The sequence below is a fragment of the Eptatretus burgeri genome, chromosome 12, assembly GCF_056783735.1.
Source record: "Eptatretus burgeri isolate ZD-2024b chromosome 12, Ebu_testis_v1, whole genome shotgun sequence".
Lineage (NCBI taxonomy): Eukaryota > Metazoa > Chordata > Myxini > Myxiniformes > Myxinidae > Eptatretus > Eptatretus burgeri.
This window is the reverse complement of record NC_140972.1, coordinates 91,763,892-91,789,907: the sequence shown is the minus strand read 5'-3', so window position 1 is coordinate 91,789,907 and position 26,016 is coordinate 91,763,892. Positions and strand designations below refer to the sequence as shown.

The 26,016-nt window shown below is 44.5% G+C and overlaps 1 protein-coding gene across 4 annotated transcripts in view; it reads left to right on the top strand.

Annotated features, from left to right (window-relative positions):
• LOC147016127 (VPS10 domain-containing receptor SorCS3-like) overlaps window positions 1-26,016 on the top strand; it is a 999,683-nt gene that overhangs the window by 426,703 nt on the left and 546,964 nt on the right. For all 4 annotated transcript variants that reach the window (XR_015050022.1, XM_085848866.1, XM_085848865.1 and 1 more), the window contains exon 5: window positions 2,184-2,257. Coding sequence is in view for 3 of the 4 variants with exons in the window: in XM_085848866.1 (XP_085704992.1) it covers window positions 2,184-2,257 (74 nt within the window). In the remaining variant the exon portion in view is untranslated. The remainder of the gene's footprint in view (window positions 1-2,183; window positions 2,258-26,016) is intronic.

The window sequence follows — 26,016 nt, the reverse complement described above, 5'->3', positions numbered from 1 at the left end:
ATTTGGCGAGGATGTTGGCACAAAATGGTGCACTCCATTCAAAATACACGTCAACATATTTTACTTTTCCAAGCAAAATGCGAGCAGACAGGTCGCGGTCCAACATCCTCCTCCATATCATCCTTCAGACTGCAAAGTACCAGGGTGGCGGTTTATAGGTGGTTCAGAATTCCGATTGCACCAGTAATGGAATCCTTACCACACAACTCAAAGATGAGTATATCATCTATGAGCTGTGCTCTCAGTTTTTTTCACTCAGATAACGAGGCTAAAAGTTGTACAACTCTAAATGTGTTTTATTACACATATATTGCAATGAATGGAATGAAATAAAAACTTGAAACAAAAGTAAAATTAATGTTCTGTCACCTTAATGCTCTCCCACATCCCACGAGGCTCGATCACATATAGAAAAATAAACTGAACTTTGGCATTAAAATGGGATATGGTATACATCCCAAATGGCACTATTTGAAATGGCTTTCAGGAAGAGCGTTAAACAAAATGAGTGCCTGCCATGTGCTAAAAACTACAGAATACGAACCTTTATTTCATGATGAATATATATCACATTACCAAACTGGCAGTAAACTTCCCCAACCTCTCAGTTATCTTGCAATGAGAGCACTGTTGTTGTTGTTGTTGTTGTCAAATTGTAACTCATTCCAGCCCCAAGTACCAGAAAGTATATGGTGCATTCCAGAGGTTTTATTCATGAGAGACATTGACTAATTAATCAACAAATGCCAAGGTTTTTTTTCTTTATTTTCAGTACGTTAGCATATTTAGCTACACAGCGGGAGACGGGGTTTTGCAGTCATCGTGTGTGTGTGTGTGTGTGTGTGTGTGTGTGTGTGTGTGTGTGTGTGTGTGTGTGTGTGTGTGTGTGTGTGTGTGTGTGTGTGTGTGTGTGTGTGTGTGTGTGTCTGTCTGTCCAGGCCATAACCATAATGAGCTTTTGTTGTCAAATTTTCAACAAATACTTATAATGAGAATATGGTGAAAATAGTTAAAAATTGGGTCAAAATGTGAAAGGGCAAAGTCGTAGTGACTATAAATAGTCCTTATTGGCTCCTCCACAGTGCATCATGTATGAGCCGTCCTGTTATTTTGTAATCACTTCCATGTTTATTTATTTATTTATTTACCATTGAGATTCATTGTGTGTGTCCAGGCCAAAGCATTTTTACCAATTCAACTGTTGTCATGAAATCTTTAACAAACCTTTATTATGAGAACATGGAGACACACATATTAATATAATTTCGTTTGAGTACAAAGCTGATGTGGACGGGCTTTGCATTTTGAGATGCTTTCTTGTTTCTTCTATGATTATGAAGAAAAGCTACTTCCTTATTAAACTTGCATATAATTTCAAGTGTTTGTGTGTTAATTTGTGGTTTTTTTTTATGTTACTCTTGTAAAGATAACTCTCTCACGGCCAAACGGTAGCATGTAGAAGGCCCAAATTTTGGGTGGAGCTGCTTCAGAATGTGGGCAAAGTCTTTAAGCAACCACACATTGGCTTTGGAGACCATTTTGATGCCATCGAAGGCCGCTATAAAGTGTATATTGGTGTGTCGGGTCAGGCAATGCTGCCAAGAACTCCACACCTTTTCAATATTCAACATGTCCTGAAATTCCACTGGGAAAAGCTCACCCAGCCAGACAGCACCAAACGTCTCCCCCCCCCCCCACATCCCCAGTCATATATATTTGTATTCAAAATCGAAAAATAATTTGGCATTTTTCGGACGACAGTGACGATCTCTTTCCAACACCCTTTCAAGCGTGCTTTTACTCCATTACTTTTTCATCCAATACATCCAACACCTACAATCCAATACCTCATGCTCCAAATTGTGCTCCAATACCTTCCCAAACGTGCTCCGACCATGGCACACTTCCGTCATTCAGTCGAGCAACAAAAATATCTTGCAAGCAATTTAAAATTGGATTTACGTCTGTGGCAGCATCATGAATAATTCATTTTACATATTTTCAATTACAATGATAAATCATCTTCTCATATTGCAACTGCCTTGCAGTCATTATGGAATCAATAGCAAATGCTCTGTAAGATGTTTCTTGGCTGATTCAGCAATTTATGGCTTTCAAGTTGCCAGATTTTCACTTTTAATACAATTGATTCTGATGCTGAGTCGGGTTCTTGCATTCCACAGCTGTTTGTATCCATGGAGCTGGGCAGGAACTGGAGACTATTGTATGAAGGCGTGTCTGAGGGTCGGTTCTATTGGTAAGTAATGGCATCATCTCTTGGCATAATCTCTCTGGTTAAACTTCGTAATCCATGGGACGCACTCAATCCATGGGATTTCCTTGATGTGATCATGCGACCTCACCATGACAACGTTTGGATTTGACAGATGCTGTGCCAGAATGTGTATTCCGATGCTAGTTTCTCCACGGACATGGCCTGTGATACGACCAGCTGCTAAGATATTGACAATGTGATGAATTTGTGAGTTTTTGGAAGAAAATTCACCGTTTACGGGATGCAGTATTGTACATTTACCATTCTTTGGAGTACTGCACTTAATGGGTCCAAACCTTGATTAAACTGATGATCCCGTCCGTCGTTTCTTGGATATTTGTTTAAACAAAGCCAGTGTGATCAATTCCCTGGAGTTTTAATCTGTGCATAATATGATAATTATTTTCCTGATGTACAGCCATAAGTGTCATTTAAATTTGCCAAGAACGTTTTTGGCCTTCAACTGTATGTCTGCTCACCTTCTGTTGTGCTGGCTGAGCTGCCAGAATGGAAATGCTCAACATCATAATTAACTTCACAATGCCATTTGTGCATTATAAAGCCAGGACAATGGAGTGAATGTGTACACAGACGCACACGCACATGCTGCGCACGTGTGCACACACACACACACACACACACACACACACACACACACACACACACACAGTTGTGCCAAAGTAATTTATTGGCAAGGGTGGCAATCCTGGATGGGTCGCCACTCTTGACACATGAAGTCAGGGTAGGAATTTATAGTTTGTTCGTAGTGCCACCAATATCTAGCCTACTCTTCATGAAGGACATCCTGGGATCTTTAACATCTACCAACTAATGCTGGCAGATGGGATGCCTGTTAAACACCCGTCCGAGGGATGGCACACACATTGATGAATCACTCTGCCTGTGAAACACCAGGATGACAGTTGGTAGCTGGGTTGAGATTCTGATTCAGGCTGGACAGCTTGGAGGCGAATGTGCAAACCTCTTAGGGTGGAGGCCATCCTGGCAGTCGAGTAGACGGTCGTTGGAAGTTAAATTCTTCCAGGAAAGCACTGTAAGGGTTGCTTATCGGTTGAAAAAAGAAACGGAATTACATGAACTCTTAAAGGTAGGTTTGGCACACTCAAAGTCTCATGTTTTACCATGAGACTTTGAGTGTGAAGCATGAAAGTAGCATGCATATTGTGCAAGCACTTGACTGCATGCAGATGTGCGAGGTTTTGTATCCAAAGCATCCCCTAAGTTTGTTTTCACTCGCTCCTCTCATCCCTCCACACTCATTCTCATTCATTCATCTGTTTCTCACGTGTTCCTCTTCCACCATTCCCTTTCCTCTCATTTTTTGCATCAAAAAAATCTCATGATTACGGTGGGCCCAATGGCCTCGGCCGATTCCTTTGGTTGTACTCCATCATAGCTTATAACAACATCTTCAATTTCGCCTGCACGTCCTTACAGCTGCAACAGATGTCATCAAATCTGGTGTTAAAAGCAAAGCTGTACAATAAAACTGCACAACATTTCACTGAACAATAAATTTATTGGGCAATTGCTCTGTGCTGTGGAAAAAAAAAAAATTTAATCAATGTTGTATGAGGAAGGCCGCACTCCTGGCGAGCCGATTCTTTACCTTGACCATTGTGAACCTCAGAAATCATGGAGTTCTGGTAAAGCTTTTCAATAATACTTGGATGAAGCATCGACGGCGTGCACTTCGCACAGGACAAGCTGTGAAACATAAATTGTTTGTTCCGATTGCATGACAACACTGATTGAGTACCAACGGTTAAAACAATAATAGAGTGAAAAACTAAAAGCTCAAAATGATGAGAGAGAATCCCTATGGTTAAAGCTACAGTAGTTTGGCATATGCATGCTGGGTAAAACAATATATCCGATTGTGATGTCCGCTATTACTGCAGTTGTTACGAGCCAGGCCCTGCATGTAATGGGTAATCTGAGGCGCTGAGTATCGTGCCATTTCACACAAACCATTCCATGAATTTGACCCAGTTCTGTGAAACAATCTGCCTGAGTTAGAGTTTTGCTTTTATTCCAGATGTGTGTGTGTGTGTGTCTTCTTCTTCTTCTTTCAGCTGCTCCCGTTAGGGGTCGCCACAGCGGATCATCCGTATGATCCGCATAGTGATTTGGCACATGTTTTACGCCGGATGCCCTTCCTGACGCAACCTTGGTCGCCTCTTACGACACAGGGATATGGTACACCTATTTTAACCGGGGTATACACCGGCCCAGTATACTGGTACTCATTTCGCCGACCTCGGAAGGATGACAGGCTGAGTCAACCCCCTGGTGTATTAATTCAGTGGCCCAACAGGGCTTGAACTCAGGACCTCTTGGATCCCAAGCCGCTGCCATAACCACTGCGCCAACACCAGGCTCCGGGTTTCATATGTGTGTATATAGTATATAATATGGCATGTATACAATATAATATGTCAAGTATATAATATAATATGCCTGATGCTGGCCTCATGGTTAGGGTGTTTGGCTTGGGATCCGAGGATCCTGAGTTCAAATCCCACTCGGCTGTTGAATTAATATCAAGTGGGGTAGACTCTGCCTGCCATCCTTCCAATGTTGGAAAAATGAGTGCCAGCATGCTGGTATCCTGTGTCGGCATGGCGACCCGTCCAGGATTGTACCCAATAGCCAAGGAGACTGCTTAGGCAGCACCAACGCTCTGCACAGAGTCTGGTCCCAATGGATGGATGGATATATATATATATATATATATATATATATATATATATATATATATATATATATATATATATATATATATATTTTTTGTCTCGATTTACCACATGTTTCAATTTACCTGCCGATCACATCACTGGTTGAATGATTTGCATTAGTGGGAATGATTGTCTGGGTGGCAGATGGATGGTTGTTCTTTGCGGATTATGCGGTTTTACCATGTGAGACACATTCCGTGGCAATGCTCATAATAACAGTCAGGACAATAACAGTCAGTCTGGTATTTAATGGACAAATGTGGTCATCATTGGTTGGATATTTATTGGTATGTCCTCCTGATGAGGGCAAATAAGCCTGAAATCTGGATAGGCAGCTCCATTTCATGTTTAACTGATGTTGACCATGTAGTGTTTGTCTGTTTGACAGAATCACCAGGACGAGGCCTCCGGGTTGGAGGTGACGCTTTGATGTAGGACTATGTCGAATGGAGATCGGGGGAGTGCTCATCATACACCACATGTTTAGATTTACCCATCGATCACGTCACATGCCTTCTGGTTGAATGGTTTGCATTATTGGGAACAATCATCTGGGTGGCAGACTGATGGCTGTTCTTTGGGGATTATGCGATTTTACCGTGTGAGATATTATCCGCAGTGATGCATCAGCCGTGCGTCTGATGTTTCTCTGTGTGTGTGTATGTGTGTATATATATATATATATATATATATATATATATATATATATATATATATATATATATATATATATATATATATACATATACATATATATATATATATATATATATATATACATATATATATATACATACATATATATACACACATATATATATATATATATATATATATATATATATATATATATATACATATATATATATATATATATATATACATATATATATATATATATATATATACACATATATATATATATACATATAAATATATATATATATATACATATATATATATATATATATATGTATATATATATATATATATATATATATATATACATATATATATTGTGACGTCCACGGGACTTGAACAGTCCCGCCAACGTAGAATGAGCCGAAACGATGGAGGCGGTTTATTTTTTAGAACCCAAAGATGGTGGTTTTAATCGCTCTACCACAAACGGGATGAGGAAGGTGGCACGAGTCGCTTTTCACTGAGTTAATAACGTTTATTTCTCTAACCAGAAATAATAAGACTCGGCAAGAGGAGGGATCTGGGGCGATTCGATGGGATGGTGGTGTGGGTTCGGCGTGGGGAAAACACAAACAATTCCAATGGATATACCAATCTCAAACCCTCTAAGGAGCCAGGTACACACACACACACACACACACACACACACACACACACACACACACACACACACACACACACACACACACACACACACACACACACACACACACACACACACACACACAACGTAGCTGGTCCTGGTGGTCAGGCTGGCCCATGGTGTAGACGCAAGAGTCCCTGGATTGGGGTCGGACGAGCTGGCGTTGCACACGTCAGGGGCAGGAGACACCGTAGTGCTGTCGACCTCCTGGTGTCGGCGCAAGTCCGCTCACAGCCGCCAGGGAGCCAGTTCTGGCGCCAAGTTGCGGGCAGGAGAGGGAGGCAGGTCCGCCCGCCGTTCGACCCCGTACTCCGAGCCAGCAGAACCCCAGAGCCAACCGAGGTGAGGCACGAGGCACAGCAAGGCCACGAGACACGATGAATCCAGGATCGAATCAGCGCAACAAAACAGCACGCTCCCAGCACAACAGCCTCCACCAAAATGGTCTTTCTTTACCGATTTTCTTCCTCCCACCCCTTTTACCCGAACCGAACCTTTTTATCCTCGAGTCCTCGTCACTTCCAATCGAGCCGTTTTATTGGCCCTCCGCCATCGCCTTCCGCCAATCGTGATCACGGGGCGGAGCCATCCGCAGCACTGTCCTGTGACGTCACGGCAAGCCTCCAGGGAATACTAACAGGGTTTACACAGACACACTTACCCTATCCCGTCTCCTATCTAATTACGCGACAATTATCATTTCCCCCTTAAAGAAATGGACATTTACTAGACAACTTATCACCACTGAATTGCTACTTATTACATCGAGATCCTGGTAAACTCGAACAGCATGGCATACCTAATTAAACAACCTAATTACCCTTTGAATGCATACCCCCCCCTCAGACTTAACACTGCCCCCTCCTCTGGTACCGCAGCTCCTGCAAGGTATATCACAGGCGCTACCTTACCAGCCTTAACACTTACTGACTCACACCTATTTAACCTCACGAAATAAAGTAGGAGGGGCAATGGGCAGCGAGCCGCAGCTAACTTACCTATCCTGCTTAATGTACAACCCCCTTATGGCCTTATCCTCGCCTAAACAATCATTCATTTTTTTATTTCTTTTTTTTTTTTCATCACATGAGAGCACTGAGCGAAGTTGCACTCCATCCTCTGGATCATCGCTCTTGCCCAACACTCTTCCAGTGATCTGGGGAGGGGAAACAAAAGGTTCCACAAAAACACAACACTTATACTTTACATTCCTACTCTAAGCCTTAACGACACTATTCACGGGATATTTACACTTGACCGCGTCCCCCAGTGGATGCTAATAGACCCAGCGTTACCTGGGGAGCTAATTTTCAAATTTGTTTGCCCCAAAATTATGCGGACATCATGCCCTTGCTGCACATATCAAGTTGTGCGGGATCGAGTGGGACTCGCACATCTTCACAACACTCACACCATGGTCATCATCACATTTCTAGGTCATGGTCCCCATTTTAATGATGCAGGCTGAATCCCGTCATGGCCGTGGGGTGGGTTACCACAAGATAATGGGAGCATCTCAGGTGCTACCATGCCCACAGGAAAGCTTTAGTCCAACCCAGACGTTTCTCCGCCCCGCTCCCTTTGATTCCCACCCCCCTGGTAGCCATCAGCTCTAACCCCGTACAACACACTGGAAGGGGTCTCACTGGCTCCTCTGGCCTTCCTGGGTCGCCAAGGTCCTACCCGCCTTGGTCGCCCAACCAGACCCTCTCCCAGTTGCCTCCAGACACTGTCACCGTTAGCCACCAGGGGTGAATCTCCTTGAAGGGGGTCGCAATTCCCGCTCACCGTGAGCCTCAGAAATCCCTGCGGACAAGCACATCATCCCCACCCACAAAACCCACATGACTCCCCCCACCCCATCGGCCTTACATGCGGCACCTGCATTTCTAACACTTCACCGACCATGACCTTCCCTGTTACCACACCATTTCCAATAAAAAATCAATGTGTGCACCATACATTTCACTTCTTAACGTGAAACAACTCACACAGCACTTCTCCTCACCCGATCCACGCACCAGCCATTAGACAGCCACTCGTGCCCACTTTGTTATCAATTACCCACTGTCCCTATTGTCACTCCAAAACCCAGCAGAACTTACAAACCCTCACCAATTTTCCCACAATTCACTATTTTCACCAAGGGAGGGCACTTCGCCACAATCTCACCAGCCAAGCATGGCCCTGTATGCTCAGCCCGATCTAGTCTCCCCGACCCCCGACAGTGATTTCCGGACCCGACCTATAAAAGGGCATCTCGGATAGACCTGGCGGTTCAGCAGGAGGATTCATCCTCTCCGAGTCTAAAAGTCTATTGGAGGGTCCCTCCATCGCCGGGTACCGGCAATATCGTTGCATGTGTCCTCTTCGCCCGCACCGGAAACAACTCCCCATAAAAGGCCCCTGTGGGTATCGGTGTAATGTCTCTTCCGGTTCCGGACCCCCTCGGCCATAATCGAATTGCTCTATTGGCTGGGCTGGACCCTGCCGCTTTGGCGCACCAACTACTGAATTACCCCTTATCAAACTTGACAGTTTCTGGCAAATTTCCTGAAACATTTGGGTAATGCCAATTTCTCCCAGCCCCTCTCCTTGATCCTGAATCTCCGCCTGTCGGATCGTCACCGATGGCCTCTCTGGCACCCGACCCGGCCGACTCCACGAGGCCAGCCTGGCTGCGCACTCAGCCGCTCGGTGAACGGTGGGTGGATCCTGTAACTCCACTAGCGCTCGGACCTCAGGGTCAGGAAGAGCAGCTAAAAATTTCTCTAGTGCCAGTCTGTCCCATGCCTCCACTGTAAGGTCCCAATACGCGATCCTGACTGATTGGTAAATGTCCTGTGCAGGCACTGTCTCACCCGGCTTTAATCTGTGGTGCTGGAGCTGGGCCCGCACCAGATCACAGTTCGCTGCGAACCCAAACCGACGGCTCAACGCCTCGCAAATGTGGGAGCTGGTCAACATCCCCTCCACGATCACGTTTAACACATCTGCGGCTGGTCCCCGCAACGTTCCCACCAAATTACCTGTACGTTCCCGCTCATTCCACCCGTTTAGTCGGGAAATACACTCAAATTGCGTCAGAAAAGCTTCAAGGCTCCCTGACCCGTCAAAATTTACCAGGGGGATCACTATCCCGGTGGCCCGCTTCCCAGTTTCTCCTTTGTCCGAATCCAGCCCAGGGATCAAACACCCTTGTGGCTGCGTATCCAATTTCGGAGCCCACTGTGGCCAAAGATGTTTTGTGGTGAGGGTCTCATGGGTCAATTTTGCCTCCTGTTTCAAACGTTGAATGGACCGATTCACCTCTTCCCGCAGGATCTTCTGGGCCCGCACAACCTCCTCCAAGGCTCCGTCGCGAGTTTGTAGCTGCTCCTCAACCAACCCGGACACTCTACTTACAAAAGACGGCTCGACCAGGCCTTTATCCAAGACTTCATCTTGGCTCATAATTTTATCTTGTTCGTCCAAACGAGCCTCCAATCCTTTTACCTCCTCCGCCAAATTCATCCCTTGCTTCCTCAGCTCTCCCCACTCTTCTACTTGCAGCTGCATATGAGCATCCACACAGGCACGATGACGTTCCAGGCTTTCATCCACCTTATCAACCCGAATGTTCGTTGCATCAATTTTATCTACCAATTTTTTCCATATATTTTCCCCCTCCAATGTATTTTCTACCTTTGTTTCCTCCAATCTATCCTCAAATTTACTTTGTATTTCCCCCAATTGAACATCCACACACTCCTGCATCTCAGTTTTCATTTTCTCCATCTTTTCCCCCCATTCATCCCTCATTAAATCAATCCATGCACCCGACTGTTCCCCCATTACCCCCAATTGATCTGTCATTTCTGCCCTCTGTGTCACGAATTGATTTGCCATTTCTGCCGTCATTTCTGCCCTCTGTGCTGTAATTGCACTCATTAAATGTTCGAACATTGTCCAGATCGACATCGCACCGGTTTCCGGTGCTGCCGGCTCCATTACGGGCAATGAAGCACGGTCCACGCTCGGAATGGGGGAGGTTTCGATCCTACCCCCGTCTCTCCCTTCTTCCCCCGACTCGCTGACAGACATGTGGCCTTCCTCCTCAAACATCTGCACATCCGCCCATCCGCCATGGTGCAGAAGTCCCGTTTGCCGCCAATTAAATTTAATTTGAAAAATCCCGCCAAAATTTTCCCGTGCTCGCGCGCTTTTCTGCAGTAATTTTATATTCCAATTCGTGGCGAGATTTCAGTCCTGGTATATTCTCCCGATACCAAATATAATTTCGAGGGGTTCGAACATCCCACTCCTGACACCAACGTGGTGTCTACGGGACTTGAACAGTCCCGCCAACGTAGAATGAGCCGAAACGATGGAGGCGGTTTATTTTTTATAACCCAAAGATAGCGGTTTTAATCGCTCTACCGCAAACGGGACGAGGAAGGTGGCACGAGTCGCTTAATAACGTTTATTTCTCTAACCAGAAATAATAAAACTCGGCAAGAGGAGGGATCCGGGGCGATTCGACGGGATGGTGGTGTGGGTTCAGGCGTGGGGAAAACACAAACAATTCCAATGGATATACAAATCTCAAACCCTCTAAGGCGCCAGGTACACACACACACACACACACACACACACACACACACACACACACACACACACACACACACACACACACACACACACACACACACACACACACACACACACACACACAAAACGTAGCTGGTCCTGGTGGTCAGGCTGGCCCATGGTGTAGACGCAAGAGTCCCTGGATTGGCGTCGGACGAGCTGGCGTTGCGCTCGTCAGGGGCAGGAGACACCGTGGTGCTGTCGACCTCCTGGTGTCGGCGCAAGTCCGCTCACAGCCGCCAGGGAGCCAGTTCTGGCGCCAAGTTGCGAGCAGGAGAGGGAGGCAGGTCCGCCCGCCGTTCGACCCCGTACTCCGAGCCAGCAGAACCCCAGAGCCAACCGAGGTGAGGCACGAGGTACAGCAAGGCCACGAGACACGATGAATCCAGGATCGAATCAGTGCAACAAAACAGTACGCTCCCAGCACAACAGCCTCCACCAAAACGGTCTTTCTTTACCGATCTTCTTCCTCCCACCCCTTTTCCCCGAACAGAACCTTTTTATCCTCGAGTCCTCGTCACTTCCAATCGAGCCGTTTTATTGGCCCTCCGCCGTCGCCTTCCGCCAATCGTGATCACGGGGCGGAGCCATCCGCAGCACTGTCCTGTGACGTCACGGCAAGCCTCCAGGGAATACTAATAGGGTTTACACAGACACACTTACCCTATCCCATCTCCTATCTAATTACGCGACAATTATCATTTCCCCCTTGAAGAAATGGACATTTCCTCGACAACTTATCACCACTGAATTGCTACTTATTACATCGAGATCCTGGTAAACTCGAACAGCATGGCATACCTAATTAAACATCCTAATTACCCTTTGAATGCATACCCCCCTCAGACGTAACAATATATATATATATATATATATATATATATATATATATATGTATATATATATATATATATATATATATATATATATATATATATATATATATATATATATATATATATATATATATATATATATATATATATATATATATACACCACCGGTCAAAAGTATTAAAACACCCCCATTTTTCTGTTTTTACTGATATTTAAGCAGTTCAAGTCCAGTGAATAACCTGAAATGGTACAAAGCTAAGCGGTAAATTGCCAGAGGTTAAAAAAATTCGTTTAGGTCACCAAAAACTGAAAAATAATGTAAATTTCAGAGTTGTTAAAAAAGGCCCTTTTCAGGGAACAAGTAATGGGTTAGCAACTGCAGCTGTTCTGCACCAATGGAAGTAAATTAAGCCTTGAAAGTTGATGCAAACAATTCCTCCAGGTGTCCCAACTTTTGTTGATTAGTTAAAACCCCTCTGTCTGCAAAAAAGCAGTGTTGGAACAAACTGTGTTGCTGCACCCTCTGAAGCATTATTTGGACAATATTGCACTGCAGGAAGTAGTATATTGCTTGCTCAATGGCGAGAAAAAGACAATTAACAAAGGAAGACAGACAGACCATTATAACCCTTAAAAGTGTAGTTCTTTCCTTTAGAGAAATTGCAAAGAAGTCAAGGTGTCAATGAGTAGAGTTTCCGACACCATCAAAAGGCACTTGGAAACTGGAGGAAACTCTGACAGGAAGAGGTCTGGCAGACCCAAAGCCACAACACAATCAGAAGACAAGTTTCTGAGAGTCAACAGCTTGCGTGATAGGCGGCTCACAGGACAGCAGCTTCAAGCACAGCTTAACACTGGTCAAAGTAAGGAAGTCTCAGTTTCAGCTGTGAAGAGAAAACTTCAAGCTGCAGGTTTGACAGGTCGAATGGCAGTAAGAAAGCCATTGCTAAGATGGCAAAAGAAGAAAAAGAGGCCTGTCTGGGCCATGAAGTACCACCAGTGGATGACTGAAAACTGGAAGAAGGTTTTATGGACTGAAGAATCAAAATTTGAAATCTTCGATTCATCCCGCAATGTTTTTATACGCCGTCGAGTAGGCGAAAAGATGGTTCCTCAGTGTGTGACACCAACTGTCAAACATGGAGGAGGAAGCATGATGATCTTGGGCTCTTTTGCTGGATCCAGAGTCGGCGACTTGCACAGAGTGACTGGCATCCTGAACCAAAAGGGCTACCACAGCATTTTGCAGCGCCATGCAATACCCTCTGGTCTATGCCTAGTTGGTCAGGGGTTCATCCTGCAGCAAGACAACGACCCAAAACATACCTCCAGTCTCCAGACTTTAACCCCATCAGACTGGTTTGGGATGAACCCTTGCAGAAGAGTGAAAGCAAAACAAACTACAAGTGCAACCCATTTGTGAGAACTTCTGCAACATTGTTGGGAAGAACTTTCTGAACAATATTTGATTTCCATTGTAGAAAGAATGTCATGAGTATGTTCGGCTGTTATATCTGCAAAAGCTGGCTATTTTGATGAGTCAAAAATTTAGATTAAATTTTGTTCAACAAAAAGATTCCATGATTTATTTTTTATCTGCAATTGTTTGTTTGTTCTTTGCTTTAATTTCAGAGTACAATGAAACATTAAACTGCTTAAATTTCAGTAAAAACTGGAAAAATGGGGTATTCTAAAACTTTTGACCGGGAGTGTGTATATATATATATATATATATATTGTTATAGATTTCCCGCCCGTCGGCGTGCGACCGACCGCATCTAACCAATAGCGGTCGCTTCGCCCACTGAACGGACAATCCAGTCGCGGCTTTCCGGATCAACGCTGGAAACCAGCCACAGGTGTGTTTTTAACCACACCACAACTTTGTCCGCACTCTACCCGCGCTACAGGGTCCGATCGCCAAATCTTCAATTTAACTAATTATTCGCGCGGGTGGGTTCCCGAGAGATTGTACCTCAACGGGACTGCTTGGAAACGAGCCGCTTAAGCAGCTCGCTTCCTTTTGGGATAACTGAGCGGGGTATTATCGCGCAGTCCCGTTGGACCCGATCACTTTACCGGCTATTTAAAAACCAACTATATTCCGAGTGCAAGGTGGCAGCTCAATTAAGGGAAGAGGACGCAACGAACAGGTTTACATTCACACAAGGACATTTATTATAATAAAGCACGTATGCAATTAAACAAGGCAAAACACGTATGCAATTATACAAGCAACAAAAGCACGACAAAAGAACTGCGACCATCTATACGAAATGCGATGCAAACATTTACAGCACACAAATCACTTAACAATTTCCTACTTATTAGATGGGCCCACAGACACACGTACGCACACACACACCCAAGAAATGGTGGCAGAGGCCTTTACTAACGAGCTCCAGCTCGGAGGACAGGTGAGCTGAAACCAAGAGCCTATCTCGAACCTCTCCACCTTGTGTGGTCTACAAGTTGTTCGGACCCGGGCTCCAGCGAGAGCGAGCTGGATCCAATCGCCGCGAGCCGCGATCCCGCCCGAGCTCCCGCGAATCCTCCCGCGCTTCTCAACACGTGCTGGTGAGACGAGGCGCCGATCCTTCCCGTCGATTCGCCGATCCTTCCCGTCGATTCGCCGATCCTTCCCGTTGATGCGCCGATCCTTCCTGTCGATGCGCCGATCCTTCCCGTCGATGCGCCGCTTCTCCCAAGGAACCACCTCCAAGAAGAGGTCGATGAGTCGCACCAAGCCGGGAACCAAACGGAGAACAAAGAGCTCCACGAACCAAGAAGAAGAAGAAGCCACCATTCGCAGCTCGAGCCGAGGAACCGGCTCAACTTTCTTCCAAATCAAAGCAGCTCGAAGCAAAAAGCTCTCCCGAGCCAAACAGAAGCTGAAGGCCCACTGAAACACCAAAGCAAAAAGCCTCCAAAAAAGCTTCCTCCCGAGCCAGGCCTCAGCCGAAGCTCACTGAGCCAGCCGAAGCAAAAATCTTCTGAAGGCCTCAACCCTAACCCAAGCCAAACAGGACCCGAAGGTCTGCTGAACGACTACTCTCTGCTGAAGCAAAAAGCTTACTACTGCAACTTCTAACACGAACAAAGAAAAGATCTCCTCTTATCCTTCTCCCACCCTTCCCCCGCTCCCGGTGTGACTCATGACTCATGCCCTCGTGCTCCATCCCCCGCTCAACCACGGGTGGGAGGGAGTTGTTGACATCATGAGTCATGGGACGGCAGGGTTCTTCTTCCTCTTAGCAGAAGAGGGGGGTGGGATGTCTCTATTGTTTCGTTCCCTAACTATTAAATCGATCCGCAGCGCTTCTAATCGATTTCTGAACATTTAAACAATGGAAGGTGAGCTATCTCGGGAACAAGCACTTTTCGACATAGCTTACGAAAGGAACCTGTATGTTGTGTGCAATGGAATTCCCAAATTCGTAACAATATGTATGTATGTATGTATATACATATATATATATATATATATATATATATATATATATATATATATATATATATATATATATATATATATAGTGCTTATTGAAAGTCTCCACCCCCTTTCAAAATTTTCACCTTTTGTTGCCTTATTGTCTGGAATTAAATAACATTAAATCACACTATTCCACCTTTGTTTATACATTGTAACCCACAGCTTCCAAGTGAGAAACAAAATCTAAAATTTCAGAAAATTAATTAAAAATACAAAACCAGAACATCTTGGTTGGATAAGTGTCCACCCCCCTGAGTTAATACTTGGTGGAAGCACCATTGACATCAATTACAGCTGTGAGTCTGTTGGGATAGATCTCAACCAACATTGCACACCTTGATTGAGCAATATTTGCCCATTCTTCTGCACAAATCTGTTTTAGCTCAGTCAAGTTTCGTGGGGGGCGTTGATGGACAGCAACTGCTAAGTCATGCCACAGATTTTTGATTAGATTCAGGTCGGGGCTCTGACAGGGCCACTCAAGGACATTCTTCTTTTTGTTCCTTAGCCACTCCAGTGTCGCTTTAGCTGTGTGCTTCGGGTCGTTGTCATGTTAAAAGGTGAACTTCCGTCACAATTTCAACTTTTTGCAGAGGGCAGTAGGTTTTCCTCGAGGATTTTTCTATATTTTGCTCCATCCATTTTCCCTTCTATCCTGACAAGTGCCCTAGTCCCTTCTCATGAGAAACATCCCCATAACATGACGCTGCCTCCACCCTGCTTCACAGTCGGGATGGTGTTCTTTGGATGATGTGCTGTGTTGGATTTGCGCTGAACGTAACATTTTGCATTTCAACCAAAAAGTTCCATCTTGGTTTCATCAGACCACAAAACTTTTTATCACAGGGCTTCAGAATCTCCAGAGTGGTGTTTTGCATACCTCAAACGGGACTCAAGGTGGGCTTTTTTGAGTAATGGCTTCCTTCTTGCCACCTTCCATGAAGGCAAGACTTGTGGAGTGCTTTGGATATTTTTGTCGCATGCACACAGTGACCAGTATTTACCATAAATGCATGTAGCTCTTTCAAAGTTGCCATTGGCCTATTGGTGGCCTCTCTGATCAGTGTCCTCCTTGCTTTGTCATCCAGTTTGGAGAGACGGCCTGATCTACCCAGGGTCTTGATGGTATCATATGCCTTACATTTCTTAATAATTGGCTTGACTGTGCTCCAAGGGATATTTGAGGCCTTTGAAATATTTTTATACCCATTCACTGATTGCTGAAAATGACATCATATGATGTATGAAATCACCCCAGTATAGAACCACGACTCATGTACCAAGCTGTCTCCTTATCCATACTCCTCTCCCCCCTCCATCCCCAAATTGGTGATGATGTTGATCCATGCAACCTCCCATATGACCTGCAACCTTCCATATGACCTTCCTGCATGTAAACCTGGGTACACTCGATCCTACCTGGGGCACTCCTGCCCGTTCGGACATGGCACCTCGCTGCCACCGGTCATCATCTCCACATGCGGGCCCACTGTAGTTTGGGCTCGGTCTCTTCCTTCTCGGTTTCATCCTTCCTCGGTCTCATTGTGTCAATTTCTTCATATAAAAATGGCTTTTAGCAGGTGTGTGTTCAGTTAACAAGTTTCTTGAAGAATGCTCGCTTCTGGCTTAAGCACTTAAGCAAGCATTCAATTTGAAACCATTGTTACATCACGACTAGCTTCGCAAGCATGAGGTAGCTGCTCGGTAACGGAACGCTTGTAGTTTAATGTAACAGTTCTATCGGTACCATTTTTATTATTCCATGACAGAAGGAACAATTTTGAATAACCTGTGATGGACACAGAACGAGCACATAAGTTTATAAGTAATTCGTCTCAAAGCAATATCAAAGTATATAAAAGTACATAAGAGGAGCACACAAACAACAACCACAGCCATGACAACAATCAATGGGAAATTCAAATACTGCTTTGGAGTGATCAGATGGAACCTGAAGAAGTGAAGATGGAGTCATCAGGAGGAACCTGGATAGGATTCAGATTTTAGCCGCTACTCCACAACCCTCAAACCCATCCAGGTGCAACCAAATGACCCTTACAGAAATATTTTGCCAACAACTTGTTATAAAAGATCATGTTTTTTTTCCTTGTTTCACTTCGTTTTACATCCTCATTGACACTCACAGATAGACAGACATTCAACACTTTTGTGAAGTACAACCTGCAGTCTTTTGATTAAACGCATCAGCGAAGCAACGTGTATTGTCCGCTCGGATATTCAAAAGAAAACAATGTCGTGGTTCCAGCTCGCTTTCTCTTTTCTTCAAGCTGCAGTTTCTTGTCGTATCTCCCTCAACCATCTCAACAAAAGTATATTTACATCGCTCGCAATTCATTTTATTGCTGCAAACAGTACCATAGCCTCAAGTAATCTCTTTTTGAATGTAAACAGCCAAGGTTTTTCCCAACCGTTCCTCACAACCTAAGCCAAATATCCTGGGAACCATATTTGTTGCTCAATGCCAAGCCTTTTCTAATGAAAATGGCACTTGTTATCATTTGCCAAGAAATGCTTCTTAAGAAGATATCCCCTGACTAATACAGTTTCCCTGACACAGTTTCCCTGACTAATACAACAGGTAGTAGGTAAGCAGTGTATCTTTATTTAACAATATGATATCAGCGACGGGGCACAAATGACTCAAACAGGACGACAGCACACACACGGACGAATCCCCTGCCTGTAAAACACCAGAATGACAGTTCGTTAGCTGGGCTGATATTCGAACCCAGGCCAGACAGCTTAGAGGTGAGTGTGCGTACCTCGAGGTCATCCTGCCCATCTCAGACACTGAAACTCAAGTCATCGAATACAATGTGTATTTCTTGGGGCTTTGCTTGCATGATGTATTGCAATTGAGAAAGCGAGCCTCACGCTGCATATTTTGTCCGGGTGTAGAGTAATGCAAGATCGACTGGCTCATGGAGTAATTCCATCACATTATCGGCATCTCTTTGTTCGGATAGGGAGATGTTAAGGTTTGGTGATGATGATAATAACAATAATGTGCCGTTATTGTACACAAAAACAAGTGATGCGGTTGAGTCTGAAAGCGGACAGTTGTTTTGGTTGAGTGCCTCTCACAAATCCATAAATCAACCCTGGAGCTGCTCAAGGCTACATTATTTAACCAAACATGCATGCAGTCCAGCTGCCTGAAGCAAAGTTGTCTTTCTCTAGACAGCCGTGAGGCAATTGATGTTTTCGGTCGGTTTGTTAGTTGCAGGAGTGAAATGTGAGTTGTGAGTTGCAATACTCATTCTCCCATAAGCAAACATTGTATTGAGCATTATTTAGTGCTTATTGAAAATATATTTTTTTTAACAGAATTTGTGTTTTTAAATCCAAATTGCAATAATCAAACTGCAGAATTTCATTCGTCTTTCTTGTCTCTCCTCGTCCCGGAAATAATGGTTGCTTCGGCTTTTTCCAAGGACTTTTTCCAAGAAAAATCCAAGGACTTCACAGAAAAGTAAAATGATGTTGTGACATCCTATAATATATCGGTGTCATAACAGGATGGTGCAGAGGTAGCACAATTATCTTTGAGCTCTCTTGTCTGTTTTTGATTCCCAACCAGGGCCGGTGTAACCACTAGGCAAACTCGGCGGTCACCGAGAGCAGCAAAATTACGGGGATGGGGGCCAAAAAAACTGAATGAATTATGCATTAAATTACATGAGTTAACAAGCAGAATTCAGTCGTGGGAAATGAAAAGTCTACATCGACTGATATACATCACCGACATCTGGAGAGGAGACGATAGATACCATTGTCGGGCCGTCTGTTCAAATGCTAGCTCATGTTGGAAGCATTTTTATTTTGTTCATTCGAACGTTGGAAGCTTTCAGGCTCACGTTGGGGAGTCCTCTAGGTGTGACAGGTATGGCTGGCTTTGGCAGTCATGGCACAAAACAGATGACACACAAGCCAGTAGTGGTCATGGCAGTTAATGTAAGCAGGTGATGGTGGTATAGGACGACAAGGCTGTTACAGGTCGGCAGGCTGATGATATGGCAGGTAAGTATAGGTGATGGAGGTAGAGGCGAGCGAGCAGGCAAGACAGCTGGCTTCGCCATTATCTGCCCAAACATAATCTATCCCCCCCGATCTATCGATTCTTTCACCAACTGTGGGTCTCTCTAAACTAAGCTATATTACCCCATGGTTCTCCTACTCTACGAATGCAGAAGTTGTATTCATACTAATGCACAATATTAATTTTTGAAAGTTAATTGTGGTAGGAGCAGGGGAGGGGGAGAAGGGGCCCAAAGCTGAAGGTTTGCCTCAGGCACCTAATACCCTTGCACCAGCCCTGTTCCCAACCCAGCTATAAAATGCCCGATTGCTGCTTTACAGGCCTTCTGTTGCATATCACAGTTATCTGGTCCTTGGATAGAATTAAACTGGGTGTCATTCATGTCTGCTCGCAGAAGTTAAATGTTGAAGATCTCTCGGTGTCTTTCGACAAAGAGTAGGCTAGTTATCGCCAGCACCCTCGATGAATTCCAAATTCCTGCTCTGACTTACAGGAGGAACGCCACCAAAAGTGTTGGTCGCTCCCTCCAGAAATTATGGTGCCTGCAGGCTGAGCTCATGATTGAATCCCGGCCCGATATTTCTACGGTATGGTAGGATCACATTTGTACTAAGAAAATGAGTGTTCTGCACCACTTTCCCCGCTGGCTCACTTCCTCGGTGGAGCTCTGCTGTTCAGATAAGAGATTTGATTCAGTGACAGCTCACGTCCACTTCCGGTTCTTCAAGTGGATGTATTGCTCCATGTTCTAAGCAAGCAAAGATAAAGATAGGAGTCCAGAATTGTCATTGTCTTTTCGTTTTCTTGCGGCTTGTACCATCAGAAGGAAGTTGTATTTTTGTTTCTTTGCATAAACCTTTATATTATCTCTTGGTCTTTGTTCTTGCACAGTACTGGTCCCTATTAACCATGTTCTGGTATCTGCTCTGCTTTACCTCCTTTCTCTTTCTTTACTTTGTCTTTACTCTCTTCTTTTCCTTTGTTTTTGTTTTTTTTCCATTGTTCGTCTCTTCTTAAAACTTCACTAACATTCACCAGCTCCATACTCGACATGTCTGGTTTTTTTTCATTCCTTGTTAAAGAGAGACAAGTACTGGTACATTCAAAGTACACCGCCCCCATGCTAAATAAATAAATAAATAACAAATCCTCCAACGCTTGACATTGCCAGGGCACCTTCGGCGTCCGGCGATGCCGCCGTGCAGCACATGGAGACGGAATTGAGGAGCGGTGTACAATAATTGATTGATTAATTTATTAATTGCGTTATTAAAATAACTAAATAAAAATCGTAAAATAATTAATTTCTTAATTGGCTAGTTGCATTCCAACACCACCACTGTTTCATCCGAATCTGTAACTTTTCGAAAATTTAGTAATTCATTGAAAAATGAATAATTAATCGATAAATTTATTAATCAATAAATGAAAAATACCCTTTATAGCCAAAACACTTGTTCATTGTCATGTCCAAATATCAGCTTCATAGCTCAAAATGTGCCCAAGATAATGCCCATTTGAGAAAGAAAATAAATAAGTAATTAATAAATCGATAATAATTTAGTAATTAATCATTTAATGTATTAATCAAAAAATAAAAAACAGCGTTTTTGCCAAAGCACATCTTCACTTTTGACCCAAAATTTCAGCTTCCTATCTCAAAGGATGGCTGAGATATTGCCCGGACAAACAAGAAAACAAACAAGAAACCAAACAAACGCAGTAAAAACCGAGTACTCCCTTCCTTCAGCGCCCGGTGATGACGTCATGCATCGCCTGGATATGGAATTGGGAAGGGGCGGTGCACAACAACTCGTAAGTTCCTTCGATATGTTCTGTAAGGCCTCTCCGACTCTCGAACCTCTGCACCGTCGTCTAACGCGCAATTCTTTGTCACGTCCTCACCTCCAACACTTCTCCATATGCTCTCCCTGCTCCTGGCTCACTAGCAGCATCATCTCACACCTCCCAACTTGGACTGTATTACAATCCTCAGTAACTCCACACTCTCAACTGACCCTTTCTCCCATTCAGATGAGATGCTCAACTAAGCCTGGTGTTAGCGCAGTAGTTAGGGCAGCGGCTTGGGATCCAACAGGTCCTGAGTTCAAGCCCCGATGGGCCACTGAATTAATGCACCAGGGGGTTGACTCAGCCTGTCATCCTTCCGAGGTCGGCGAAATGAGTACCAGTATACTGGGCCGGTGTATACCCCGGTTAAAATAGGTGTACCATATCCCTGTGTCGTAAGAGGCGACCAGGGTTGCGTCAGGAAGGGCATCCGGCGTAAAACATGTGCCAAATCACTATGCGGATCATACGGGTGATCCGCTGTGGCGACCCCTAACGGGAGCAGCCGAAAGAAGAAGAAGAAGATGAGATGCTCAACTACACATTGCTGATCTGGGTTTACTGAAATGTGATCGCACCAACTGTGTGAGCCAGCTCAGATCCAAAAAGCACCCCATCTTAGCTCCTCCAATCACTGTTCACCACATCCCTGCTCCCTTCTGCCAGTGTTCTCCTGAGCTTGTTTCCACCTCTAAGTACCTTGCACATTCATATTTGATGTGTGCGCTGTAACCTCACAGATTTTTTTTTTCATGTAGGCTGTTGCAGCCAAGCCAGATATTGTACATCTCACAGACACGTTTCTTTCACAGACAGGTTGTCCCAAACCGTGTCTCTCTGGTTAATTGTGTCCACAAATTTGACAGATTTGCTTCCCTTCCTGGTGGTAATGTTGTTGTACATGTTTGGCCCTCTCTTGCCCTCTACCCCTGCCCTACACAGGCCACCCTCAGCTTTACGGAGTATATTTGGTTGTGTGTGCCTCTCCTTAACAATGTATTGTTTACCTTTTTGACTGTCCCCTCCCACCCCCCCCCAAAACCCATGACTCCAAATGAGCCTCTGCGAGAAGCAACCCTCTGCTACCCTCTTACTCTCTTCAATCTTCCTAATCTGGGGCGAATAATTGCCACCATGCCAGCTGGCTGGGTCAGTACATGGCCGAGCAGTTTAGGCATTGTGTGAAATGGCTGGACTTGCTCAATGGCAACCATTTCTCACTGACAACCATTCATTACTGGAACTTGTCATTACTCGATTCCTGAAATGACAACCATTTATTAATGGACCTTATTATTACTGGACCATTACAAGAAAGCTAAATTCAAAGTCTGTAATGCATAAAGATTTTATCGATGGAAATCAACTTTTGAAAAAATATTGAAGCAAAAGATTGATTTGCGAGCTACTGACGTTTCATTTTAAAAAAAACACAACCCAAAGTTGTTGGAAGTGTTTTTTAAAATTTTTTCATTGAAACAACATGAAACTTTTATATAAGAATCTTTGTAAAATGTAGAATAAAGTAACACATAAAAATAAAACTAGTGTTTTCAGAAGACAGTTCACAAAACATGTTCGAAATGGCTGCTCTGCCGCAGCAGGCACAAATGTATCCTCCTTGTGTGAAGTTGTCGATAAGTCGGCTCCATTCCTGAACCGGAATAGCTCTGATGTTGGTGGCAATTGCATTTTTGATGTGGTCAAGAGTCTGAGATCTCCCCTGGTGCACTCTATCCTTTGAAGATAACCCCAAAGATAGAAGTCAGGTGTATTGATGTCTGGAGAACGGGGAGGCCATTCAACATCTGTCCTGGAGCCGATTTGATCACTGAATTTCTGTTGTAGCTACTGTATCGATCTGCTGGAAGTGTGGCCCCATCTTGCTGAAACCCGTTGATGTGGCGCTTCCTCGCTAATGCAACCCAGAACTTTTGGATAACTTGCAAGTACCGTTCAGTGATTACGGTTACCAATTTGCCTTCTTCATGTTGAAACCAGAAAGGCCCACTGATGCCAGATTTGCTTATGGCAACCCATGTAGTGCATTTCTGGCTATACAATGACCTTTGAAGAACTTCAGCAAGGGAACTAGAACCATGTTAACATGACAACTTAAAAGAAAGTGGGCCTCATCAGAAAAACCACACATTACTCGGAAAATTTGGATCCCTACAAATTTGTTCCTCAAACCATTCACACATCGTCACATGAAGTTGTTTACCCATCGTCTATTAGTTTTTGCTTCATATGTACGTGATACGGGCACATTTTTATGTGCATTATGAAACATAATGCCTCCGGCACCCTTGGTGCGGAGGCATTATGTTTCCGGGTTGTCCATCCGTCCGTCCGTCTGGATTTTCGTTTATGCGATAACTCAAGAAGCAAATTGTAGAATTTCATCAAACTTGGTAAAAAGGTAAAGTAAGACAGGTCAATTAAGTGATTAGATTTTGGGCCAGATGTGATAAAGGTCAAGGGTCAAAGGTCAAGGTCAAACTCTGAAATTTTACTGTTTACGCCCTAACTCAAATATTGGACAGAATTTCATCAAACTTAGTACAAAGGTAAAGTTAGACAGGTCAATTAACTGATTAGATTTTTGGCCAGATATGATAAAGGTCAAGGGTCAAATATGTCAATACTCAAGTGTTTGTGCGGGAGAGCGGAGGCATACCCATCGACTGCGCGCAGTCGAATTACTCGAGTTTGTTCGTGCTTCAGAATTCTTTGTGTACTTGATAAAGATAAGTTCAATTCTTGAGATTGATGATGCAGCGATTTCCTGGGGCTCCTCAAAGCTGCTTCATGAACCACTTCAATGTTTTCTCTTGGAATCCTCAGGTGACCAGACTTTTATTTGAGCAACTAATACTTCGTTCTGTCCCATGGGACTTAAATCTCTTTATCAACGGAAAAGTAGCAGACTTATCTGGGGATAATCTGGTCTCGAACTTCTTGCTGTATTGTGTTTGAGTCTGTTTCAATGACGTTGTGGCAAAGTAAGACTCTACAATATGGATCCTTTGTTCAATTGTGCATGCCATCTTCAAAACGAATAGTATGACTCTCTGATGTTTGCAGTTTTTCATCCAAACGATGTTTCACACAAACCTGCAACAGAAAAAAAAAATTGTATTTCAAAATAAAAATTTCACATAACTTTAATAGGGTTGCGTTTGTTTTTATCATGAAACGACCTGTATTTGAAATTGTTGATATTGTTACGAATTTGGGAATTCGATTGCACACAACATTCAGGTTCTTTTAGTCAGTTGTGTCGATAAGTGCTTGTTCCGTAAATAGCTCACCTTCCATTGTTTAAATGTTCAGAAATCGATTAGATGCGCTCGGATCGATTTAATAGTTAGGGTGCAAACAATGGAGACGTCCCTCCCCCTCTTCTGCGAAGAGGAAGAAGAGCCCTTCCGTCCCGTGATTCATGATGTCAACAACTCCTTCTCACCCGTGGTTGAGCGGGGGATGGATCACGAGGGCATGAGTCACGCCGGGCGTGGGGGAGGGGGGCGGAGAAGGATAAGAGGAGATCCTTTCTTTGTTCCTGTTCAGAGTTGAGGGGAGTCGTTCAGCAGGCCGTCGGGTCCTGCTTGGCTTGGGTTAGGGTTGAGGCCTTTGGAAGCTGTTTGCTTCTGTAGAGGAGTTGTTCAGCAGAGCTTCGGGTCCTGCTTGGCTCGGTAGGCTTTTTGGAGAGCTGCTTTGTTTGGAAGAAAGTTGAGCCGGTTGCTCGGCTCGAGCTGCGAGTGGTGGCTTCTTCTTCTTCTTCTTCTTCTTCTTCTTGGTTTGTGGAGCTCTTTGTTCTCCATTTGGTTCCCGGCTTGGTGTGGCTCATCGACCTCTTCTTGGAGGTGGTTCCTCGGGGAAGCGACGCATCGACGGGAAGGATCGGCGCCTCGTCTCACCAGCACGTGTTGAGAAGCGCGGGAGGATTCGCTGGAGCTCGGGAAGGATCGCGGCTCACGGCGATTGGATCCAGCTCGCTCTCGCTGGAGCCCGGGTCCGAACAACTTGAAGACCACACGGGTGGAGAGGTTCGAGATAGGCTCTGGGTTTTAGCTCACCTGTCCTCCGAGCTAGAGCTCGTTATTAAAGGCCTCAGCCACCATTACTTGGGTGTGTGTGTGTGTGTGTGTGTGTGTGTGTGTGTGTGTGTGTGTGTGTGTGTGTGTGTGTGTGTGTGTGTGTGTGTGCGCGCGCGCGTGTACGTGTGTCCATGGGCCCATCTAATAAGTAGGAAATTGTTAAGTGCTTTGTGCGCTGTCAATCTTTGCATTGCATTTCGTATAGTCGGAATAGTTCTGCTCTTATGTGCTTTCCTAGTTCCCCATTATTATTAATAAATACCCCAATTGTTAAATGTTTTCAGCTCGTCGCGTCAATTCTTTCACTGACTGTGCATTTCGTGTGTTGGGAGTTAGAAAGTCGTTGGTTTGCCATTAAAGGGGGGTGGGGGACATTTGGACCGACGGTTCTCGGTGATTAAGCCGCTCGGAATCGTGCACGGGACAGGCTTGCCTCATTGGTTTGTTCCGTACTAGTTCCGTCGAGGGTGGGATACCCCGGTAGTTGGATCACGTGGGTATTTAGGTACATTGAAGATTGGCAATCGACCCTACCCCACGTGATCTGCCCATTGGCGTATTTCGGTTCTTGTACAAGGACCCGTCGACTCGGACTTATCCGGGCGGTGATCTATATTCCAGGCGATCGGTCAGGCCGACTCGACTTGCGGCTCCGGTCAGAGCGG